At 33.5% G+C, this 24,580-nt stretch overlaps 1 protein-coding gene across 2 annotated transcripts; it reads left to right on the forward strand.

The window, feature by feature from the left end:
* Positions 1–885: 885 nt before the first annotated feature.
* On the forward strand, positions 886–21,237 carry LOC124355119 (histone deacetylase 3). 2 transcript variants are annotated; one of them, XM_046806079.1, is made up of 4 exons: positions 886–1,034; positions 2,287–3,634; positions 14,200–14,300; positions 16,707–21,237. In XM_046806079.1, exon 2 carries the CDS (start codon positions 2,331–2,333, stop codon positions 3,630–3,632), a length of 1,302 nt encoding a protein of 433 aa, XP_046662035.1. In that variant the 5' UTR covers positions 886–1,034; positions 2,287–2,330; the 3' UTR covers positions 3,633–3,634; positions 14,200–14,300; positions 16,707–21,237. The 2 variants fall into 2 exon arrangements, with proteins under 2 accessions (XP_046662035.1, XP_046662036.1); XM_046806080.1 differs by having other exon boundaries at positions 915–1,046.
* The last annotated feature ends 3,343 nt before the right edge of the window (positions 21,238–24,580 follow it).

The raw sequence follows: 24,580 nt of genomic DNA on the forward strand, positions 1-24,580 counted from the left end.
TCGCAGTCTGTTTTCATACTCCGCCGGGACAGTTTTAACACAGCGAGACTGACTTTTTTCATGCAGGTTAGTAGTCCGCGGCCAAGTCTACGGTTAAAAAACACAGCGAGACTGACTTTTTCATGCAGGTTAGTATCATTAGCATGTCGGTGACGCGAACCGAGGATTTTACCCCTCTACCAAAACGCTCAACGCGCCTAAAGAAGTTTTCACTTCAATAATTTACTTAACACTATCAACATTTGTCAATAGTATGACATAACCTATAAACTCAGTTTCTCAACTTTTGTGTCAATCTAACAATTAATCAATCAATCATAGTTTTACGATAATGAAATATCAGTGTACAATTATTTACCTTTATTGTTGTAGTTGTTGTAAATGGACGAATCTAAGCATTCCACATTTTCACGAATAAACATAGTTATCTGCTTTTATCCCGTGCGGCGGACCCACTGGACGGGCATCGTAACGTTACCGGGCGTTACACTTTTTCATGAGTGACTCCGAGCCGCAAACCTAATTTAAGACGTTGTCACGTCAAAAATTTATTTTGTTAAATATAGTTGAACAATTTATTTGGTGCACTAAATATAAATTAAATTAGGTCTTTATAAACAAGGTGTTGTTGACGATCCGAGATAGATTTCCAACAATAAAATGATAATTTTTCTATCATTAATATTAATAATGGTCACAATAATAGCTGAAGAGTTTGGATTGTGCCACTTTTGTCTGTGCAGCTCAAGCTTACAGTGTCCAGCAACAAAACGATTGCATTCGTTGTCCGTTGTCAACCTGTTTGTAGAATAATAGTGAGTTTCTCACAGCACGTAGTAGAGGTAACTGTTGTTTATTCTGTTACGTTAAAAATAACGCCTTAAATCACTAATTTCAGTTTGTTCATACTATCTCAGACTCAGTTAAATATCTGCACTCTACAGCAATGGGAGGGATTATCTCTGTTGTACTATGTGCCGTTTGTTAAGTTATTAAATGAAAGTACATTGACACGACTGACTGTTCATTCTTTGGTATGTATTGAGGTAATCTATAATTGAATATTTATTTATATTTTATTAATGAAAATAGATGTATTAAATTAGCTTTTTAGCCGAAACACAAGCTTCTAAAAAGTAACATGCTCAAAAGATACAATCTAAATGGTTTGTATTTTATTACACCTATTTCATCAAGTTTTCCATCATTGTTTTTTTTCCAAATCGATATAGTTCATTTAGAAATTTTCCAACTGATAGCTTCTAAGTTTGTGAAATAAGTTATTAGGTTACAGTTCTGCTATGATTGAGGTTATGTCAGAATCTAATATTTTATTAGCACAAGTGCAAGGTTTGATATTTTTACTATGTGGCTTCAATGCTCTATATCTTGTGATTACTTTTAATTTTTTTATTGCTCTTCTACATTTGGATCATTCAAATAGTATAATTAGCCTGCATTAATCATACATTCAATTACTGTAATTATTTTTATTACAATCAACATTTTTATCTTTATGGGTTGTGTTTGCATTAGGTTATTGTAAATTTAAGATCCAGAGGACAAAGGATGAGTGGCTGCAGTATAATAAGCGGCCACCAAGAGATGAGTTGATGATTGTCGAATGACATGGAATTATCAATATTCATGACCATCCAAAGAACCGGAACCTGAATGTCGGCTTAATACATATTTCAAAGAACAATATGGTTTTGCTAGTTTTCAATTTGGGTAGACTTTAATAAACGGCCTATACTCGTTATTCGATTGCTATTATCGAATGGTTCGGCTGTTTTATCGAAGGATAATTGGATATTACAATTTATTTGACCTATCATATGATTACAACTCATTAGTTATAGTAATTTTAATGTAATCAATAAACAACAAGAAGTAACTAATATTCTGAGACTGATAATGGGAATGAATTGAGGAAAATATGTAAGATATTTCTCACAAGGGGTAGGGTATGATAAGCAGACCCGGTTTTTTATATTGAAGAATGTAGTTATCGATACCTAATATTCTCATCTCAAATCCTAGACTATCAATCGATATAAAAGTATCTATAGTCCTCAATAACAATCATATGAATTTAATATTTACAGTGATCAAACAAATTATTATCAGGGGTATTTCAGGCTAGACTGTTTCAAAAAGGATGAGGGTTGCGATTGAAGAAAATCAGATAGAAATATTGTGCTTGCATGTGATGTTTGGTTTTTTCTAAGTATAGTAAAATAAATAACATTTGTAACATATATAATAATATTTTATATGTTACAGGTACATTTGAGCAACATTGAAGAATACTGTGAACGTAAATAAATATGTCAAACAAAAAAGTTGCATATTTTTATGATCCTGATGTTGGAAATTTTCACTATGGGCCTGGACACCCCATGAAGCCACACCGATTGTCAGTCATCCACAGTCTGGTTTTGAATTATAATTTGCACCAGAAAATGGAGATCTACCGACCGTATCGAGCCACAGCTCTGGATATGTGCAGATTTCATTCTGATGAATACATTGAATTCTTGCAAAAGGTGACACCTCATAACTTACAAGGATATACCAAGTTTCTGACACAGTGTAATGTAGGAGATGATTGCCCTCTCTTTGACGGGCTGTTTGACTTTTGTTCCATGTACACAGGCGCATCTCTACAAGGAGCGACTAAACTGAACCACAACTCCTGTGACATCGCTATAAATTGGTCTGGTGGATTGCATCATGCTAAAAAATTTGAAGCATCTGGTTTCTGTTATGTCAACGATATAGTTATTGCTATACTAGAATTACTTAAATACCATGCTAGAGTGTTGTATATAGATATTGATGTGCATCATGGTGATGGTGTTCAAGAAGCCTTTTATTTAACTGATAGAGTCATGACAGTTTCGTTTCACAAGTATGGCAGCTATTTTTTCCCTGGGACAGGAGATATGTATGAAATTGGAGCAGAAAATGGCCGTTACTACTCTGTAAATGTTCCACTGAAAGAAGGAATCGACGATGCCAGTTATTATCAAGTGTTCCAACCTGTGATTCAGTATGTAATGGACTTCTATCGTCCCACAGCTATTGTTCTACAATGTGGAGCAGATTCATTGGCAAATGATCGATTAGGGTGTTTTTGTTTGACCACTAAAGGACATGGCGAGTGTGTGAAGTTTGTACGAGATTTAAATGTTCCCTTATTGGCAGTTGGTGGAGGAGGTTACACTCTGAGAAATGTAGCAAGATGTTGGACTTATGAGACATCTCTATTAGTAGATGAACCGATCAGTAACGAATTACCATTAACAGAATATTTAGAGTTTTTTGCCCCTGACTTTACCCTTCATCCGGAAATGGTAACCCGACAGGACAATGCTAACAGTAAACAGTATCTGGAGACGATAACAAAACATGTGTATGACAACTTGAAGTTACTACAGAACTCGCCCAGTGTTCAGATGCAAGATATCCCTAATGACGCCTTGCCTGACATGGCTAAATGTAATTTGGATGAAAAGGATCCCGATGTCAGAGTGACCAAGGAAGAAGAGGATGCAAGGGTGGAACCTGTTAATGAATTTTACAATGGTGACAAAGATCAAGATCATGAGGAAAGCTCAGCTACGTAGAGGTAAGTTTATTATACCTATTGTAACAGTTGATTGTAAATTCTTTAGTACTTATATACTATTAGGTTGTTATCTTTAAATCTATTGGTTCTGAGATTATTATTTAGACTGCATTACTTTAGTTCCAAAGAAGAAAGGAATTATTGAATATTCTAGATTTACCTTAAAAGTCTTCTTTAGGGTTGCTCTCAGTCGTCTGTTTCCAAAATAAAGCCCGTTAAGGTCTCTTTATGGTTTTATTTTTAAACATAAAATTATGTTTTTTGCAGAATTTTATTTTGCTGTTTGTACAGAGTTTCAAATTGTTTATATATTTTCCATTAAGTTATTTTCACTATCCATGTCCGTAGCATCACGCAAACAAAGCCAATCAACTACTTGTGCGTTGGATACTTCCATGGTATAATAAATATTAAAAATAAAACCATAATATACTCTCGGACGGGTGATATACAACAACATGCGAATGCTGTCTGCACTGTGCGGCTACAGTGAACTCACTAAGGTGCAAACATTCATGACAGTGGACCAAGGAAGTGCTGACATCTAGTAGAAATGCCAGAACTGCATGTGATGAGCATTTGTCAGAAATGCTTGTGCAATATTATTTACAGCAGACAACAGAATATAACGATGCATGACATTATGTCAGTAATGCACTTATATTACATAAAAAACTGTGAAAGGGTTAATTCTCAGGTTTATCCTGCAAGTTTCATAACTATAATTTTCAAGTTCACTCCATGTCGATATATTGCTCAGACTAACTTTGTTTTCAGTTTAATGTGTTTTCACTAACTGTTCCAGGCTCTAATATTTGAATTATGTAAGCAATTAATTATTTTATATATTTTAATTATGACATAGTGTAAACCAGAAAATGTAAAAATTAAGAGTTTCTTAACAGAGAGAAAGAGACAAGAGACTGCCCATGGAGAAAGGACATTTGCACTTCCCTCACGGCTCTAAGAATCTAAGGATTTTACAGAAGCCTATAGGTTTGAGGACTCCTGGTTTCTAATATATTTTGGGCTGAGGGGATAAGCTCCCGGGATCTTTTTTCTGATTTTCCAAATGGCAGGACAATTTAGCCATACAAGTTCTGCCTCTCCGCATAGTCACTATTCATCATTCTGGCCTAGACCCACCATCAGATGTTTCCTAAGAGGGCCATTTCCAGTAAGCATCTCAAATACTAGTCGTATATCCATCTTGCTTTTATGTAGGTGTAATGCTTATGCAAGCTAGCCTTTGAAGTCTGTAGCTTCTGGATTGCTGTATTTTGTTCTATTCCCAGCCACCACATAAGAGCTACATATGTGACCATTGGTTTTATCATGGCTTCATAGATCCAATATATCATTTTAGGTTTTAGTCCCCTTTTATATCCAAAGAGTCTTTAGTGAGCACCAAGAAAGACCCAATTGTTGCTTTGGATGTAGTATTTTCAATATTAGAATTCATGTGAGCCTTTATATAAAACTAAATATTCTTAGATGCTTGACCACTTCAGAATATTTTATTCTAGTACCTTCCCCATGTCACTAATTGCTTATAAAGTTAAGGGCATCTTGAGTGAGGCGTTCCAACGTGCCTTTCTTTCTTCTATTGACCACAAGCACTAGGTGGTCAGCATAACATTTTGGTATTAAACCCCTTTGTTCTGCTGTAGTCAAGAGATTGGTCACCACTATCGCTCATAAAAGGGGAGACAGTACCTCTCCTTTAGGGCACTTTTTCTGGGCCGTAATTGTGGCAGATTTCTCTTTGAGCTTTGCTCTTACTTGACTTTTTAAGAAGGTTTCTACCACTTGACAGCATCTGATGTAACTTCAAACCTTTCCAGTGCTACCTCCATGGATTTGTATGCTAATCTATCAAAAGTTCCTTCAATGTTCATAAAGACACTGACAAGGGTTTCTTTTCCTTTGAATGTATCTTCCACTACGTATTCACTAATGTATTCTCCATTAAACTACGGAGAGCGGTAACTTAGTGGTTGACTTATCTTCAACATATGCATGTTGATATAGACTGAATGGGCGTACCGACAAGGTTTTATGCCTTATATGTCTATTTATTATTTTTCCCATAGTTCTCACCATGGAGGAGGGTAGGCTGATCGACCTATATAGTTTAGACTGAGACAAGTCTTACCTTTTTTCCTTATAAACACCACCAGTGCTGACCTCCAGTTTTTTTGGAATACATCCAAAAGTGTAGCTGGTCCTGAACAGGGATATAAGGTTGTTTAAGAGAATATCCAACCCTTCTTGTAGAATGACTCCATCCACCCTGTTGGTTTGAAAGGCTTTAAGGTTGTAATAGCTGTTTAATCCTTTCTGCTGTGATGATTTTTCTTGATTATTGTCAGGACTTCGAAACCCTCTGACCGATTCTCTCCTCCACTAGAGAATAGAAATTCTCATCTCGTGGCAAGAGTCTGCTCGGAAAGTGCATCTTTAACAGCAGTTCTAATGTCTACTTCCTACCTTCAGTTAGGCTGACATCAGCCTTTAGCAATGACGCCAGAGTGTGTTTGAATGTTTGTAGAGTTTTATGAAGCTTAGCAGTCTCTGGTAAACAAAGTTTTTACACAAGTTTCTCCGGGTTTTTCCTTTGTTTTTTCTAATTTCTGTCTTATATTTATAGGAAGGTTAGGTTGATTCATATTAAATAATAAAATAAAACTTGTACTTACAGGTTAACGAGATGTGTTTTTACTGGGTACAATAATAATATACTGTTCAAAGTAAATAAACAAACTATTTTTCTTAGAACAATCATCATTGCTATTCACTGAACCATGTGGAACTATTGCCACTCTACCCTCCTAGGAAGTGACTTTGGCTACAGGTTCAAAACATTCCTGGAACAAACTCTTCTTCCGGAATAGGTTGTACGTTCATGAGTAATAAGTGAAGTAGATGTAGGTAAAGGTGTAGTAGTAGGAACAGGCGAGCAGCAGGAACAGATGCAGGTACGTCTTGCAGAGTGAAAGTTAGTTTCACACAATCAATAGAAGCTTTGGGAGACTTGTTAAAAATTTTGAGAGTTACAGTTTTGTCGTCTCAATCAAGAATTTTATGAGGTGCAGAATATGGTGATTGTAATGATTTTAACATTGGTCCTGCTGCCCAATCTTCCACATGCCATCTTTGGTAGCTTGAACAGGGGTGGCGAGTTTTCCCAGGAGGACTTGATAGGTTGTTTTCGGCGGTTTGTTGAACTGCTGAAGTTGTAGACTGGTAGTCCTCATGGTGTTTTCGGGGTGCGCAAAAGGCCCTTGAGGCTTAAGTGCATGGCAGTAGGCCGCCCCAAGGGGAAAAAAAAAAAAAAAAAAAAAAACATTGGTCCTTCCCTCAGAAAAGCATTACTGCAGTTCGCCAGTTCTTTGAAAATAAAAACCGCAGGTTGGCAATGTCTTCACGCTGGAGAAGGTTGTAAACGAAACATTTAAATTTGAAAGAAAGCTGCCTGAATCAAGATTGTGGTTATTGAGATTCAAGGAGAAGAGTTCAAAATTTCTCCATAAACAAATTCACATGCAGTAGCATTGATGTCATCTTTGAAAGCAGTTTGATGCCGAGAAGAACAAGAGGCAAAGCATGAACCCAATCAGCCTCAGAGTGAGCTATGATTGCAGCTTTTAATTTAAACACTCAATCAAACTATTAGAAGCTAGATACCAACTTGTAGTACAGTTGTGGTGGGTTCCGAAATTCTTTCGTAAAATTCTTGAAAAGGTGAGAGCTCCTCGATGAAATACGAGTCTCAGAAACGCCGAAACAAGAAATCCAACAGTCTGTGAATCACAGATTCCACAGTGATAAATTGTATTGGATCTTTGGACCTCTGGGTGAAACTGTCTATGACAGTTAAGCAATATCGGAAAGAATGTGCAGGTTGAAGAGGACCAATCAAATCAATATGAATGTAAGAAAACCTCTTGAGTTGGAGTTTCGAACAAACCCAAAGGAGCATGGTTGTGACACGAGATTTTTGATCATTGACATTTGTTAAATGTACGAGCCCAATTCCGACAATGATTTTTAATAGAAGGCTAAACAAAAACGGTCGCTGACTAGTTTAAGAGAAGTATTAGTACCTGGATGACTAAGATTATGAAGACTTTCGAAAACAGAACAACGAAATTGGTGTGTGATGAAAGGTCGAGGTTTCCTAGTTGATGTATCACAAAATACAGATAATGAAGAACCTGAAGTCGAAACATGTTCCATTTTGAGTGAAGAACATTCTTGAATGTTTTTCTTGAGTTTGTCAACTTTTTCTTGAGATTCAACGAGTTTTGCATAATCAAGAGGCATAGAATATGACATGTTAAATATCTGAAGAAAATTCAGATATGAAAGAGAGTTAGTTTATCTGGATTGCTGGAAGTTTTTCTCGATTTTGCTTGAAAACATAAATAAAATGTTTGTGGTCAGTGTAAACCATGAAGGGATGACCTAAGAAGTGACGAAAGTGTTGAATGGCTGTGTAGATAACCAGAAGCTCACGATAATAAGCAGGCCACTATCTTTCTTTCAACGACATCTTGGAATAAAAAGTGCTCTTGCCAGACTCTATCAACAAGTTGTTGCAAACATGCTTTAACAGAGTGATTTGAATAATGCAAGAAATGTGTTGACATAGGGGTGTATGAGAAGTGAAGTAGGCAAAATGCAGTTTTTACATACTTGAAAAGCTTCTCTTAATTCAGGTGTCCACAAGATCGGTTGCGACTTTTTGAGGATCGGATTACTAATATGACCCTGAATAATGACCCTGAAAATATATCAAACTATCGCCCAGTATCTGTTCTCCCTTCAATTTCTAAAGTATATGAAAAATCAGTCCATTTACAATTATCTGAATTTTTGGAAAAATTTAATATTTTAGATGATAATCAGCATGGATTCCGGAATGGAAGATCGGTTGTGAGCGCCGCTGTTTCTTTTATTGAATCTGTTATTGAGTCCGTTGACAAAGGAAAATATACAGCTGGTATATGTATGGACCTTTCCAAAGCGTTCGACAGTGTAAAACATAGTAAATTATTAGAAAAACTTCATGTCATTGGAATATCTAAAAGGGCTCTTAATTGGTTTTCTTCTTATTTGACAAATAGATCTCAATCTGTGGAAATTACCCATTTGACAAATCATAATAGAATTATCAAATCATCGTCAGCTCATCAGCCAATTAAGTTTGGGGTGCCCCAAGGTTCAATCTTGGGGCCTCTGCTTTTTTTGTGTTATCTTAGGGGTATAGAAGATACCTTAACCTATAGGCAAAATTCAAAACTATGTCTTTATGCTGATGATTCTAATTTGATCATGTCATCTAATTCTCCAGAAGAAACAGAAATCTTAACATTTGTGGAATTGAATAATATTGGAAACTATTTTCACAATCACAACTTATTGTTAAATTCACAGAAAACCAAATTTATAAATTTTAAAACAGCACGGAACAAAATCACAACAGAACCAATAATAACTTATAACTCATTTAACATTGAAAAGGAAAATCAAATTAACTTTTTAGGTTTAACAGTTGATGAGAATTTAAATTGGGATGAACATGTACAGAAAATTTTAATTAAAATTAATTCCGGAATCTTTGCATTATCAAAAATGTCCTTTTATTGTAATCTGGAAACCTTAAAAAGTATATATTTTGCCCATGTTCACTCCCACCTTTTATTCGGTATAGCATTATATGGATCAACAAAAAAATTAAATATGGATAACATTTTGAAGCAACAAAAAAGGGCCATTAGAATTATGCTTAAGCTGAAACGTGATGATTCAGCCAAAGAACATTTTAAAAAATTAAAAATTTTTACAGTTTTTGGTCAGTATATATTTGAAACAATTCTTATTGCCAAAAAACAAGAACTAGAGGCAAAATCAATACCAATATCCCACTCTTATAATTTTAGGAGGAGAAATGATATAGTTCAGCCTCACAGGTTAAAATTTTTCGAGAAAAAGCCCTCATATGCAGGTAACACATTTTTAAAATGTGTTCCTGAAAATATTAAAAAAGAAAATGATTGGTCAAAATTTAAGAAAATGCTCAAAGAATATATAATAAATTTAGCAGTTTATTCATTAGATGAGTTTTCCACCTCCCATAGTTAGCTGTAGTTACACAACATTTCTGTATGTAGTATGTATTATTTTTTGTTTTAGGTTTATATTTTATTTTGACACTATTCACTGTACCACCAATGTACATGATTCACGAATAAAGACGTTTGACTATTGACTATTGACTAATAACATCATGCAAGGGAGCTTAAAATTCAGCTGCATAAGGGATAAATCTGCGATAAAAATTGAGCATTGCAAAAAAGTGGTGAAGTTCTTGAGCGGTTTTTGGTAATGAAAAATCTTGAATTGCCTCGACACATTCAACTGAAGCTCGAATACCATCAGCAGAAATCTTGTAACCAAGAAAAATAACCTCTGAATCATATTTCAGAACTTATCATCATAACTCTGGCACTCATATTTTTATTTTGTTCCATCCATTTCCTGTTTCTGTTATACCACAAGATATTATTTATGCGTCTGACTTGTGCATTATTGTGATGAATTTGAGTGTATTTATGGACTTCAATAGGTTGTGTTGAAAAAATAACTTGTGTTAAATAGTGTGTTCGTGAATTAAAATGATAATTTTACCATTTTACAGACTTAGTGCACAATCATTGTACACTAAGTCAAATTGTACATTGTGCAAAAACAACTATGCCTTTTTTACATAGAGTTCATGCAGTAATGCATTGTTATTATAGGTGTGCAAGAGGAAATGCTTCTCAATCCGCCAAATAGTAACCAATAGTAGCATGCAATCTGTCGCATTTATGCTTCCCTGGTCATCATATGATTTTAAGAGTTCATAATGTCAACCTGAAAAAGGGGGTCAATTTAGCATAAACTTGTGGTCCAGATTGGAATTGCCATTTGATTGGAATTTCCTGACCGCTTAAACGGAGAGGTGTATTTAAATTTTGTACAAAACGACCTATATGGATACTTGAATATGTACATCTGAAAATCCACAGATGTACAGATGTCTAACTGGTTTGGAGGCAGTTAGATTGATTGTAGTGCGTAGTTGGCACGAACCCCTGCTTAAATCTCTTTGAATTTTTTGTTTTGTTAAGTTCTTTGATCAGTTTGGTACACTATTTCGTTTCAATATGGCTGATGTTCAAACTTTAAAAAATTAACAACTCTGTTAATTACAAACCGAGACAGGATGACTATCCGACCGGGAATAAGTCAGGAATCTTCCTTGTAGAACCGAGAAATTCGGAAAAACATTTTTATGTCCCTAAGATCTTATGAAACGAAGACAATTCGACAGCTCCTTAAATCCAAACCCGATTAATCTCGAACATATTTTTAGCGACGTGGTTTCCACTAGTGTTGTGGAAGTTATCTTGGTTAGTTCTATCCTTGTGTTGTCGACCGATCGTGTCCGGCATCAGCCACTATTCCAGCGGTACGTTGTTAGCTGTAAAGCGGTAGAGCAGTAGTAGCCGCGGTACAAGCGGTGTTTTAAGTTTTACTCAGCCACCGAAATGGGGTGTTGGTTTTTTACCTGACGTGATGACACCTTTTGGGTAAGAAAATGGTGGATTTGCGACCACAAGTAGAGCCGAGAACGGAGCGTTTGGGTCTGACATGATGTGTAGCAATGACAGAATGAGCTGAGGGCTGAGCGGCAGGAGAAATATTTAATGCCAGGAATTGGCGGCGAATCAGCGGCACTGTGTGGTATCGCCTAGCCGCTCACGTTTGTTGTGGCTAGTGTCGATCTTTCTCCATACGTACAACACAACATTAAAATTTAATCGCCGCTTTAACGCTCACAGCTAACCGGTCGTATTACGGGCGAGGCCTCTGTTTGGTCTATGCACGCTATGATTGTTTTAACCTATGTAATCTAACGACCAATCGGGTCGTGTGTGTGAGGAGCGAAGAATTTATGATCACATCCTAACCTTAACTAAATTAGTTGCGTACACTGTGCAAAAAGTTGTGCAAGTTTTGTGTCCGACAGTAAAAATCGCTAGGCTAAACGGGCGCAAGAGTTCTCGCGAGGGCTACTGCAACCATTGTCAGAACAATTGTTTGCAAAAACTGGAGAGCACTGTCGGCCATTAAAATGTCAATTATAAACATTGCCGAGACATCACTGTCGTGTGCAAACATACTTCCTATTGGCTCCCGGATCTTCCAAGCATGTCAGTTTTCTGGACACGGATGCTGGGAATCCCATCAGTTCTTCGATCAACTATTTATTCATCTGAACGACTTCCCCGCACAAGTGATGATCGGTCGGACAATTCCAACCAAATAGTCCAACGTTTATGAGGAGCCGTCATGTGTTTCCTAGTCCATGGCTATAATCTAATGAACCCGGTGTGACTTGAACCACAGCCTTTCGTGTGTTTATTTACTTGTAGTTGTATTGTCTTGAAGGGGGATTCTATTCTTGTATTATCTTAAAGGCAAACAAAATGTTTATGAGCTAGTAATTGATAAATTTAATTGTACTACATTCTGGTAAAGTATGGAATGTACTGTTCTGTACTGATGAGTACTTATACAGATCGCGAACTAACCGCACTTCGGTAACTTCCATATCAGATAACTAATTGATAAATTCTTCATATATTGGCCGGCAATGGAGTATATTTGGAGCCACGATATTTTCGCAGGATTGTAACCCGGGCTCCCACTAACGTTAAGAATCTGGAAAAATATGATTATGCATGAATTTCGGCGTTGATTGTGCGTGAATGTGTATAATGTCCCTGGAGTTTTTAATAGGAACGGATCGATTTGGATACTCAATACCGCGGCTCTTTTCACTCTTATAGCGATACTAACAGGAGTGTCTAAAACATGCTTGGAAAATTATGATTTCACAATTGTACAACTAGTGATGTGTGGAAGATGACAGCTGATCGGCAATACGCTATTACCGATTGCTAACACACTTTTTTCTTCGTGTACGAATAAATGTAGAAAGATAGCCAATTAAAAATAACGGGAGCTCGTTAAACAATATTTGAGCTGTAATTCGTATTTTCAATATATATTTTGGAGTATCGTGGAGTCTGCTGCGTCTGTTCATGGATAACTCATCGGAAGTACGCAAAGTACCGATTAAATCGTGTTTTGTAGTTCTTTGTGTATAAAATCTGTTTATAAATGCATGGTAACAAAATAACGTAGTTTATAAATCACATATTAATTTAAACTCGTATTTTCTATGTATATATTTACCAACGCCAGCGTGCCTGCTAGTAGTATGCGCGGACGATATCTGCTCGGCGGTAGACAGACTATCGCTAATTTGTATTTATTCTATACGTCGTACATGTGTAGTTGTGCATAAATAGATTTTCAATAAATATACATCCATAAACGTTTACGTAAGTGGATATTATGGAAGCTACCATTTCGATAGCAGGAGATAGAGGATATGACTTATGTACCGTAAAAATCGCGGTCTCGTACCGTAAGTCTACGCACCGTAGACATCTGACTCGTAGTGATGGACTGACTGCGTGCAGCCTGCCTCTCATGTTCTCTATTATCCGAATAGGATGTATGTATTTTCCAAACATCACAGGAAGGAAAATTATTAGATACACGATGTGATGTGGATACATTTAAAGACACAGTGATAAAAAATATGGAGCTAAAGATTTGCCATAGCAATAAATCGTCACCAAACTCCTTGCATATAGCTAGCGACGAAATCTTGGGCTAGACCACCACAGCTTCGTGGCTTTTCCCCATATAGCGTACGTGAACCCCCTCGGTGTAAGGATTAAATGTAGTATTACAGTTTTTTATTTGGTTTGAAAATGGACTAAACAATCGGAAATTTTCAAGCGGGAAAACTAGAAATTTGAAAAGAGGTTTCAGTGGCCACCATGGCACGGAAAAACAAAAAGTGTTCTGGAATGGGTGAAAATGTTTCAAAATTCTGTGTTATTAACATTTGTTTTATCTCAAACGATTATTTGAGATATCGAGTACAGCAAATCCCTTCTGAATTTTTCAATCACCAAGAACTGGTAAAGAAAGTGCTGAAAACAAGTTCGAAATTTGTACTGACTTTTTTTATAAATATTTTGGCTAAGGATATTTGGCAGCTTAGTACGCCATTTCGTTCCAATATGTTGAACTTGAATTTTTTTTAATTCACAACTTATTTATGGATCTAGGCAAAGTGATAAAGTTGTTTTGAAACAAATATAACATTTCTAAAACTGTAAAAAAATACCACTTTTAATAACGTTCCTGAACATTAGTTTTCGTTGTATCATTTTATGTTTAGTTATTATTAAATGCATGCAGAATGGAAGAATGAAAATCTTTTTTCCAGTGGTTTTCAAGATAAGGCTACATGTAAATCCCATGAGAAATAAATTATTAATATTTTGTTTGTCACAAAATCTATCTACTTCTGACAGAGCCTTTAAATATTTCTGGTGTTAATAAAATTTTAACTTAAATGTTTGTTTCAGCTGACAATCCACGTGATTCAACAAATGGGTTAATTTCTTAGGTTGTAATCTGTGCTTGTTTTCGAATCCATCTTTACGTCTTTTATTCCGTCATAATATAGGTATGTACTGAGTAAATTTTATAAATAAAATCACACAATTTAATATCAAGTATCAGGTTTCGTAATACTTAGGTATCTTATTAATAATTTAAAAGTATTTTATATGTATGTTTAATTTCAAATGTGTTGTAACTTGCAAGTTGACAAAATCCATGTCAAAAGATTAAAAATGTATAGGCCTAATATACATACATAGCAATTACAGACAATATGTGTCCTAAAGTTTTCAAATATAAATTTTATAAACCTTTGTTTTACATAGTACATAATATAATCATTTATCCTATATTAAGGGGACTTGAACACTTGTATTTCGCCAATGTTAAATTGTAAATATTGGTAACCCGTTTTCTCAAGAAGTACTTGGAATAGGAAGATGAAATTTTCAGACCCTTTTTATTGTTATATAAGGTATGCGCTGTAGTAAAAGAATTTAAATTTGTTAAAAAAAGTTCAATTTTTGACCTTTTTTTTAAATTGACCAAAAAAACTCATGTTTTCATTTACAATATATTTTTTTGTTAATTTATTTATATAATTAAATTGATACTAACACCTAAATTGATTAGGTTACTACCACCTTTTTACAATTACATGTGTGACACTGAGTAAACATTTCAAGTCTGTAGCTTTAGTAGTTCCTGAGATATCGGGTCATTTGTTGAAAAAATACAGTTTTTCGGAAAACATAGAAAAAGTAAATAAATTAAATTTTTAATAACAAACAAGGCACTATTTTTTGCTTACTTAAGTTAAAACCCTCCTGGGCAGTATTCATCTTCATTTTACTCTTCCTGATCTAGGTTCAGTCTCCTTTTCTTTATTCTGGCCTCCTTGGTCATGTCTTCCGCTGCTTGGTCAGCTTGTTTGATACGATTGTCATCAAACTTCTTCAGGGCTGCAATTGTATATTGGCCTAAATCCTTAACACCTAGTTCTTCCAGCACCTTAATTCTACCTATACTTCCATCATTGAATGATATATCACAGCATCCCAAAGTCCTAGGTCTAGTGTTTTTTACCAATGAAGTTGACTTTGGGCAGACGGCTCCAAACAATATTGTTAAATGACTCGTTAGAATTTTTGGTGCGCCCATGAAGACATTTTTCAGGAGCTCTTTATTACTTAGATCTCTGAAAATAGATTTAACCTGATTCATGATGACCTCTGGCAATGACTTCTTCTGTCTATAGCCAGTTGGATCTTTTCTATACTTGCACCAGGTATCTGGAGCAGGAGGACACAACTCATGTCCTTGGGTTCTCATCCGTGGAAAGTCGGTGAAAATATGTAGCCCACACTGCCTTGTGCATGTTTTCCAAATTTTCTGAGTTACCTCTAATGGCATTCCCATAATGATTGTAGCTCATCTATTACTTTGTTGGTCAGTCGTCCTGCGCCTTTTATCGATTTTCCATCCGCAAGCTTTGTCCCACCTAGCTTTTCTTTCAATTTTCTGAGCCTAGTTCCAAGCCGCTTTTCAACATGGCCGGCACACTAATTTTTCAACATCTACATCATAAGGCTTGCTTTTTTTTATACATAAATAGGCCTTGGAATCTCCGTCCTCTAACATTTTCACATAGCGAACCTGTCTCTTCAATTCAGAGTGGTGAAAATCAACCTCACAATACGTGACAACGGATTTTAAAAGAATTATCTCAAATACTTGTCATAATATTTTATGTTAGTGTTATATATTTTCGTGTTCACAATTAAATATACTGTAATAAAACACAAAAAATTGAAATTTTAAAGTGTTCAAGTCCCCTTATAATTGTGTAATTGGTGTGGAAAATTTGTATGCAGATGTAAGTAATTCAACAATTTGAATTATCAGCATTATTTGAAATTTCTACCAGCTGTTGGTGTAAGTTTTGATGAAGTATTAGTGTACTATGTCTTTTCAACATAAAAGCATTAGATCTAAAAAGAGTAGATAAAAAGTAATGTTTTGTTACAAATTAAATTTACTAATACAATAAAGTTTGACTTAATCCAGTTTAAGAAGTAATAAACTAACAAGTTTATTGATACACCATAGTGAACATATTAATATGCAATGTACTTAGCAAATGATAATCTTATTATCTCTAACGAATGGGAATACTTCCTTTAACCATCACTGGTCCACCCGTTACTGGTCATCGTATGGCAGTGTTTTATCTGTTTCTCAATAAAGGAGTGTTATTTTTACAGTGCATTAATAAAATGGATAATTCCATATTCATAAGCACAAAATCAAAGAAATATCTTTTACAATTCTCTATTACATTTGACTTCTAATTCTAAGAATTGCCATAAAATTTATGATATGATTCTTAACTAATTGCTTTGCTGCTTTATTAACTTGTAACATATTACTCTCAACAGATCTCCACTGTAATTTTGTAATATTTTTGCAGGTTCAAGAATATGAAGAGATTAGTTGAAAAATATTAATTGTAATCACAACTTCCATAGAGCTACATCACAATCTCAATAATATGTTGTTTATTTCTTTAGGCCAGTGTTTCTAAAGTTTATCCCACAGCGTCTCTGTATACAGTAAGCTTATTCGTAAACAATTTTTAAAATTATTTACTGCCTAGCTTTTATTATTATAAGAAAGGTATTTGTAACTAATCAAAGGGATGTGGAATATGTTAACCCATGTAATGGATCTCTTTTGAACTACAATTTACATTTTATTATTCAAATTTAAAAAGTAATATTATATTTTAGTTTGAATTAACCCATTGAGGTAGATCAGATGATGCTTGTCCAGGACCAATTGCCAAGATACCCATGTTGCATGGTCTTCATTTAACCTTGTACGAGGGTCACACTGAAAAATTTTGAGATTTGTGTAGAAGATTTTGTGCTAGACTTCCAAACATCAAAATATTTATGATTCTCATTATCAATTTTGGCTTTTGAAGAAAAGCAACGACGACGGCACAAATGTTTCTTCGCATTGAAGAATAGCCAGAAGTCATTTATCTAATTCTAAATTTAAATTGCACCAATGATTAATAAACCATTTAATTCAATGGGAATATTATTTCAACGCTGTTATAAAAAGTATCTTATTGTAAAAAGCTGTGAATGTTTGCACATAAGTTAATCGAATCTGGTTAGCTTCCTTGACATTGTGTATGGAATTTTTACTGTAGTTAAAGAAAAGCAAATGTTAACATACTCTTCCCCTTATACCAGAAGCATATGCATTTATACATATTTCTTGATCACTGAAAACATCAAAATCTATTCAGCACCAGATATTAATCTAAGTTGAATTCCAAACCCCACATATGTAATCATTTTCTTTGTTAGTGGAACAGCATAATTCAATTGTGGAACCATAAATAAATTAGACCGGGAGTGAATTAAAACGACCAGACTCATATTGACCGCAGAGACGTTTTAGTCGTATGATATACTTTTGTCATTGGGCCAAATATTTAACTATAACATTTGAAATGTCTTAGACCGGAAGTAGATTACAATTGTTGGTAATAGCCGCTTTTTGACCCAATGAGATCATGAAAACGAACATATGTATATATTTTATAGATCAAGTAAATAAATTAGACCGGAAGTGAATTTAATCAGACAGACCTGACTCTTTTTGACCGCACTAATGTTTAAGTAGTACCAAGTTATATATTTTTTTCATCGGAACAAAGAGGCAAACTATAACTGTTACTTGAAACATTTTTGATCGAAAGTAAATTAAAAGAGCCGAAAGAAGACACTTTATGATCGAGTTGGTTTCCGTTGGTATATATATATTTTCTTGATCTGAGCACAAGGCAAACTCTACAATAGTATTGAAAATAAGAAAGTAAATTTAATTAAGGAGACGGAACTTGCTTGATTCTTTATAACCAAATCAGTTTATTGAGACAGTATGTAAAGGAAGTGTACTAAATTATGTATCAACGAAGGAATGACTTTTCTCTTCGATATCAGGACTGGTGATCAAGTTGTGAACATTTCCTTAAGAAATTCATTGCAGCAAATATATTTTATTTATTAAAAGAACCTGTCATAAAGTAATAAACTGTTCTATGTAAACATTATAATATTACAACACAATCGTATGTTTAATTATTTAAGTACCTTTTGAAAAGTATTGCTATTTATGAAAACATAGAGTAAGCATAAAAGTAACAAGAACACCAATATAATATAATCTAAGATAAACTTTATTCCATTCGTAAACTGCACAGAATGCTGTATATCGTTATGTACTATATCACCATTACTATGCATTATATCATTAATTGCTATTGTCTTCAGTTTAAGGATTCCTCCACACTGGCCTAAAACAGTTCAATTATTACTCAAATCGTCAGAGCAATTTCATAAATTATCATGGAATGTTGGAGGAAAATTAAATAAAAACTGTTTCACTCTACCACTTCAGGGTCCAAGAACACTTTTTAATAAACTTAAATCTAAAATGGATCAGGAGATTGGAATAGCTTTCAGTGACTATCAGTTATCTCAGGAACGTTTGAAATAACACGGATAACTGCTAGTATATTTGTATACTTTCAATTGTGTTTTAAGAGTTTATGGCCATTTATCATACTTTTTTGTTTTAATGCAGAACAACATTAGGTAAATACAATTTTGTGGCTGATATACAACTAGTCACCATTGGAAGTTACGGAAACCAAATGTGTTTTAGTGTAATTAATAATAGAGCATTCACTGGCAGGTTCCGTAATCTAATTGCAGCCATAAATGACGTTCTTAATTTTTCAGTGACTAATGAAATCCTTAAATCGACAAAATATTTGAGTCTTATCTTATGCAGTAACTACTTAAAACTTGTAGAAAGTCAAAAGAAGTCTTGATTGTTAAACAGCAGAGTTTGTCTACTATTGTGCTCGATCGGCCACTTTGGTCCTAGTGATTTTGTGCACAAAGGCTCTAGAACACAATAAACAATTACTCTACACCAATTAGAAACAAAAATACTGCTGCAGCTGGATATGTCATAGGACACTCAGACATCAAGATGGTATCTTTTCCTGTGGACTGGACTGTGCTATTTGCAATCAACAGTGTAAAATTTGCCATTGATACCAAGCTTGTGTTTTCAAAAATTATGAGTATATTCACTTATGCTGCTTTACTCCACTTGATCTTCTTATATTCATAAATATTTCAATGTTTAGGAACTATTCAACTTTTTATTAGTGAAACTTAAATAAATATATTTTAAAGCATACACTATGTAAATGTTTAAAAACAACAATCAAACATATAATTTGAGTAAAATCCTTTTGGTTTTGTTGAAAACATTATCAGACCCAATGTATGACAATTGAGCCTTATTGAAAAGAATTGTTATTATGCTACTGCATTCTTTGATTTCAAAGTGTAAAAATGAAATATTCAGTTATAAGAAGAGCATCTGCATTACAGTACTTGCTGAGCTTGACCAAAAGAGTACATGAACTCCCTAACATGCACTTCCCAAGCCATTTCAGGAAACCCTGGACTAGACTTCCAAATAATTTAAAATATATAATAAAAACTTAATAGTATAATGTTAATCCTTCATTTTTTGTTGTGTTTAAAAATACTTGAAAAAATGCAGTACTGTGTAAATGTTAACCTAAAAAATCCATGATATTCTCATGCTTGAGTATTCTAAGACTGATGTGTATATACCTTGAAACTAATAATGTTTTCTGTAAATTTTGTGTGACCTTAAGTATAAATATGTGATCGATCACTTCATAGCATTGTTTTTTTAATTCTTTTAACTGTAGTTTTTTGTCTGGATAGTTTTAATATACTCAGACTCAATTTCACAGTTACGACATTCTTGTATTCCATATTTCCTTTTTTTTTACTGTTCATTCAATTGATTTTTTTCACTATACCAATCTTTTCATGCTGTAATTAATTGTGCCCTATCTGTATTGATGTCAAGCTATATTAAAACTATTAATCTATTTAAATTTATTTAGTATTCGTATTCACTTTGTATTAGTTGATTATTATTGTTTAAAGATTCAACTAATGTTCTGGCTAATGTTTTATTGAGTATGTCATATAGCAGAGTTTTACTGTGGTTTTTAAAATTGGTTAATCAGTATGTACAAAAAAGATGTCAAAGTATTATTTGAACTTTCATATTTTCTATTTTACACAAGGGCTATTGTTGAAGGATTGAATTATTCTTGTTTCAGTCTTATTTTAAGTCTTTCATTTTAATTATTTAGTTATTTTAAGATTTTAATTGTAAGTTGATCCGCTGTGTAGGGTGTAACTGTTTCTTTTTGTTTTAATGTAACTAGTTTTATTTACTATTATGCTGTCATTGATCTCTGAGATAAAGTATAATATTAACTAATCAATTATGTAGTCAGTACCGTTAAGTTAACTATTAGTGGTCCTCTATAAGTACCTCCAGTTATATTTGTAGTTAAAGTGCTACCTGATATTTATCGTCATCAGTACATTGTGAGAAAGTAGGCCTAGTCTTTGATAAAAACAATACTTCTTCGAAACTGAAAAAGAGTTTTTTTTTTTAAGCTGAAACAAGATATTAAGATATATTATGATAGTTTAAACCAGGAAGATTACACATTCTTTCTAGGTATAGTTGAGAATGCAAATCTTAGCTTCACTTATATATTGTTAAATTTGTGAATAAAATTAACTCAGGAATTAAGGAAACTGTTGTATCTTCACAGAAAAATACAGTTTAAAAATTAGGTTGCTTAAATACAGTCTCTAATTGCCTCAGGGTTGGCTATTTATAGAGCAAGAACGGATTGTAATCCATCCATCAATGTAGGTTTTATATTATAATCTGACAGAATTTTAGTCCAAAATTATTTTATTCATTTGACGAATGTCGCTGGTTTAGCCTTTCTTGCCAAATCATTCCAGTTAATTTTTTTTTAAGAAAGGATGACGTTTCAGCTCCTCTGTGTCATCCTCTCCTCCCACCAGCCACTTCCTGGGATCATTCACTATTCATTTGCTCATGGAGTTAGAAACTTAAGACAACAAGTATGGGGATTCAGCAGCGTTGTTTTTATTATTCACCTGAATATATCCTGTTGTGTTTTAATCTCTCTTTCAACAGTGGTGGGTAAAGACATCCACTCTCTACACTGACATTTTCAAATGAGATTAATAAAAAAAAAGAATAAAGAGTTATTAAATTGAATGTCCCATGTAAAGCATGAAACAAATCTTATTTGGATTAGCATAGTGAATAGTTAAAAACTAGAATCACCAAACAAAAATTCTATCTTAATTTGTAACTCCTGCTCTTGTGGGCTTATAAAAAAAAACAACAATAGTATGTTTTGTTAAGCACTTTTTAATATTTTATTTTAGTAGTTTATTTTAATCTATCATAATAAATCATTAGTATTTTTTTAAAGCAGTGTATGTAGGTATTGGGATTATTTACTTTATACGTGCTCTAAACATTTAGCATTGTTACATGTCATTTTGTTAACAGCTTCCTTTGATTTGAACAAAGCGGTCAAAAATGTTTACGGCACATTTTTATCAAATGGACTCATGTTTATAATTATATGTTAATATCAAATTCTGTACCTCAAATCATTGTGAAGTTGGAGTTTTATTCCAGAAGAAATCTTTTGTCCAAATAAACATTAAAATCTGATATTATTGAAATGGTTTCAGAATTATTATCTATTTTACTGTAATTGGTAGCCAGAAAATATTGTTTAAAAAAATAAGTTTACATTGAATTTTGTAAAGTAATTGTAAAATGTAAATCATCAGTTTACTAAACATAATTTAGTCTTAATGCAATGTACAAATCTTTTAAATTTAAGAATATTTTATATACTCATTTTTAGAAAAGTTTTATGTTTTGTAAATAAAATTATTGAACTATTTTGGTAGTTTATTAACCTTGTTTATTTTCTACACATTGTTAATAATAAGAGAGATGAGAAGGTATTATATGAACAGCATTACTTTTTACAAGAAAGTCATCACATTTACCTTATATACTAAATTTCCAGCTTGTAATTAGGAGGAGAGGGGTGCGTTAGTAATTGTTTACCTCGTTTTAACAGGAGAAAATAGTTTTTGAGGAGTAACATACTTAGTCAAAAAAGTAAATTCTCATATTTTTAATGTCACGTGAAAAATCACATACTAAAAATTGTAATCAGTTGACATGTCGTTCCAACTTTTTTCACAATAAAAGACTCTTGATACCTCGTTCACAGTAAAAGACTGATTTCACAATACTTCCTTCCAAACCATATTGGATGTGAGCCGACTTTGAGGTTTAATTTCTACCTTAACATTTTTGAACGATTTTCCGCGCAATAGGGCCACTTACAACTGACCATGACTGAACACTGATTCAGGTAAGTATACTCCGACTCTGTCAATAATTGAATTATTGTTTGTCCCTGCTCCTTGTTCAATGTTATGCAGAATGTCACTTTGATAGGGAATTGTCTTTACTTTAACGAAAATGGAACAGTAGGGCCTAGTGTCAGATGGTGATAAGTCAATGTGAGGTATAATACTATAACGACTTGGATTGTTGATCTTAATATTCCAGAGTATTAATATATAAATCATCAATAATACATCCAAGACGATATAAAATATTTTTTGATTAGTAAAGATCCTAGTGAATATTAAGTACAATGTATTACTAAAATTGTTAACTATTAAATATTATCTGGTTTGTCTAAAATAAAAATCACAGTTCTAAATGAAAACAATGGATTTATTTTTAACTGGCAAATTAATAAGTTCAACGTTTCAGAATTTTTATCACTCTATTTTCCACAAAGAATTGACAAACCTTTTAGTAAATTTAAAAATTCCTTTGGCAAGAAATAAAAATATTAATCAAATTATCAAACTAAAAATCAGAGCTCTCTTCTAAAATAAAATAATAAAGTTTTAAAATAAAATGAAATACCACTTGGAAATAATTAAAATAAAAATGTTCACTTCTAAGTTCACTCAAAATACAAAATAAAATTTCAACTTCTCTTTACACTATTTGAACCTTAACTTTCAAGTCTCTGCAATTCAGATTACAACTCTCTCTCTAACAATTATAAAGTTCAATTAATTTTCAATTAATAATTCACAATAAACAGTTCCAGTTAAATATTAATAAATTACTACTTTTTCAAATCTCAATTACAGTTATTAACAAAGTTCAATTTTAATTCGCTTCTCTTGCAAGCATGAACCAAATGTAACTTGTATGATTCTATTATGCTCTATTGTTCTTCGAGAATAAGTTATTCAGATTGCTCTGTAGTTTCTATGAATTTAATTTTTTCCTATAAAAAGACAACAAAATTAATTTAATATCAGATCAAGATGACTTTTTCAATAAAACGTACAATAAATTTGGTGCTTACCTCAAAATCACTCGCGGAAAAAAAATTTAAGAAATACGGCGCGCACTGCAATTAACTTCACTCACGAAAATAACCAAAAGAAGGGCGAAAATTATGAGCGGGGCGGGCGCTTAAATACTTCCCTTTCCAATCACCTTTGCAGGACATCCGTGGAGCTCTCTCATTGGTCCAGCTGTATCAAACCAGGAGAACAATACTCACAATAAGACAAGTTCTAATCAATTCAAGGCAGTCAACCTGCCTTCCTAACAATTTAAAACTACCAGTGCTAACTTGCCAAAGGATTACATGTTCGATTTTACCCTGACATTTCACAATCTAATCTAAAATTAAGTCCCAATATTTCGATCCCAAAATTTTTATTTAATTTAAGTTTTAATTTAAAAAAATAAATCAATGTAGCTTTGAAAACGCTACAAATACCCATTGTCTAATATCTCTGCCAGTAATAATTTCCAAATCCAAACAGTTCTCAAACATTTTTCTGACAATTAGTCTTGTGCCATTTAGTAATCCTTTCATTGAATTAAGGTTTCTTATCAGCATTACAACTGCACCTTTCTTCAAAGTCAACTCATGGGATGGTAACCCAGTCATTTCAAGGCTGTTTGAGAATTCAGTAGGAAATTGTAGCAGTTTTAAAATTATTTTTAATCAGGTAATTTCTGGATGAACCTGGAAGGAGATTTAAACCTTTTTATTGATCTCATTGCATTTTACATTCTGAGGTGCCAGAATTGCATGGCTTGAAAAGTAGGAAGTGTCGAGAGAATGATGAGTTTTGACCATATATTTTATTGACAATATGTGTGAAAAATCAGTGACAGGCAACTCCACTAAACCGTCATCATTGGTAGCTTATCGACCATTATCAATTTCAAGCA

This window comes from Homalodisca vitripennis, chromosome 2, assembly GCF_021130785.1.
Source record: "Homalodisca vitripennis isolate AUS2020 chromosome 2, UT_GWSS_2.1, whole genome shotgun sequence".
Lineage (NCBI taxonomy): Eukaryota > Metazoa > Arthropoda > Insecta > Hemiptera > Cicadellidae > Homalodisca > Homalodisca vitripennis.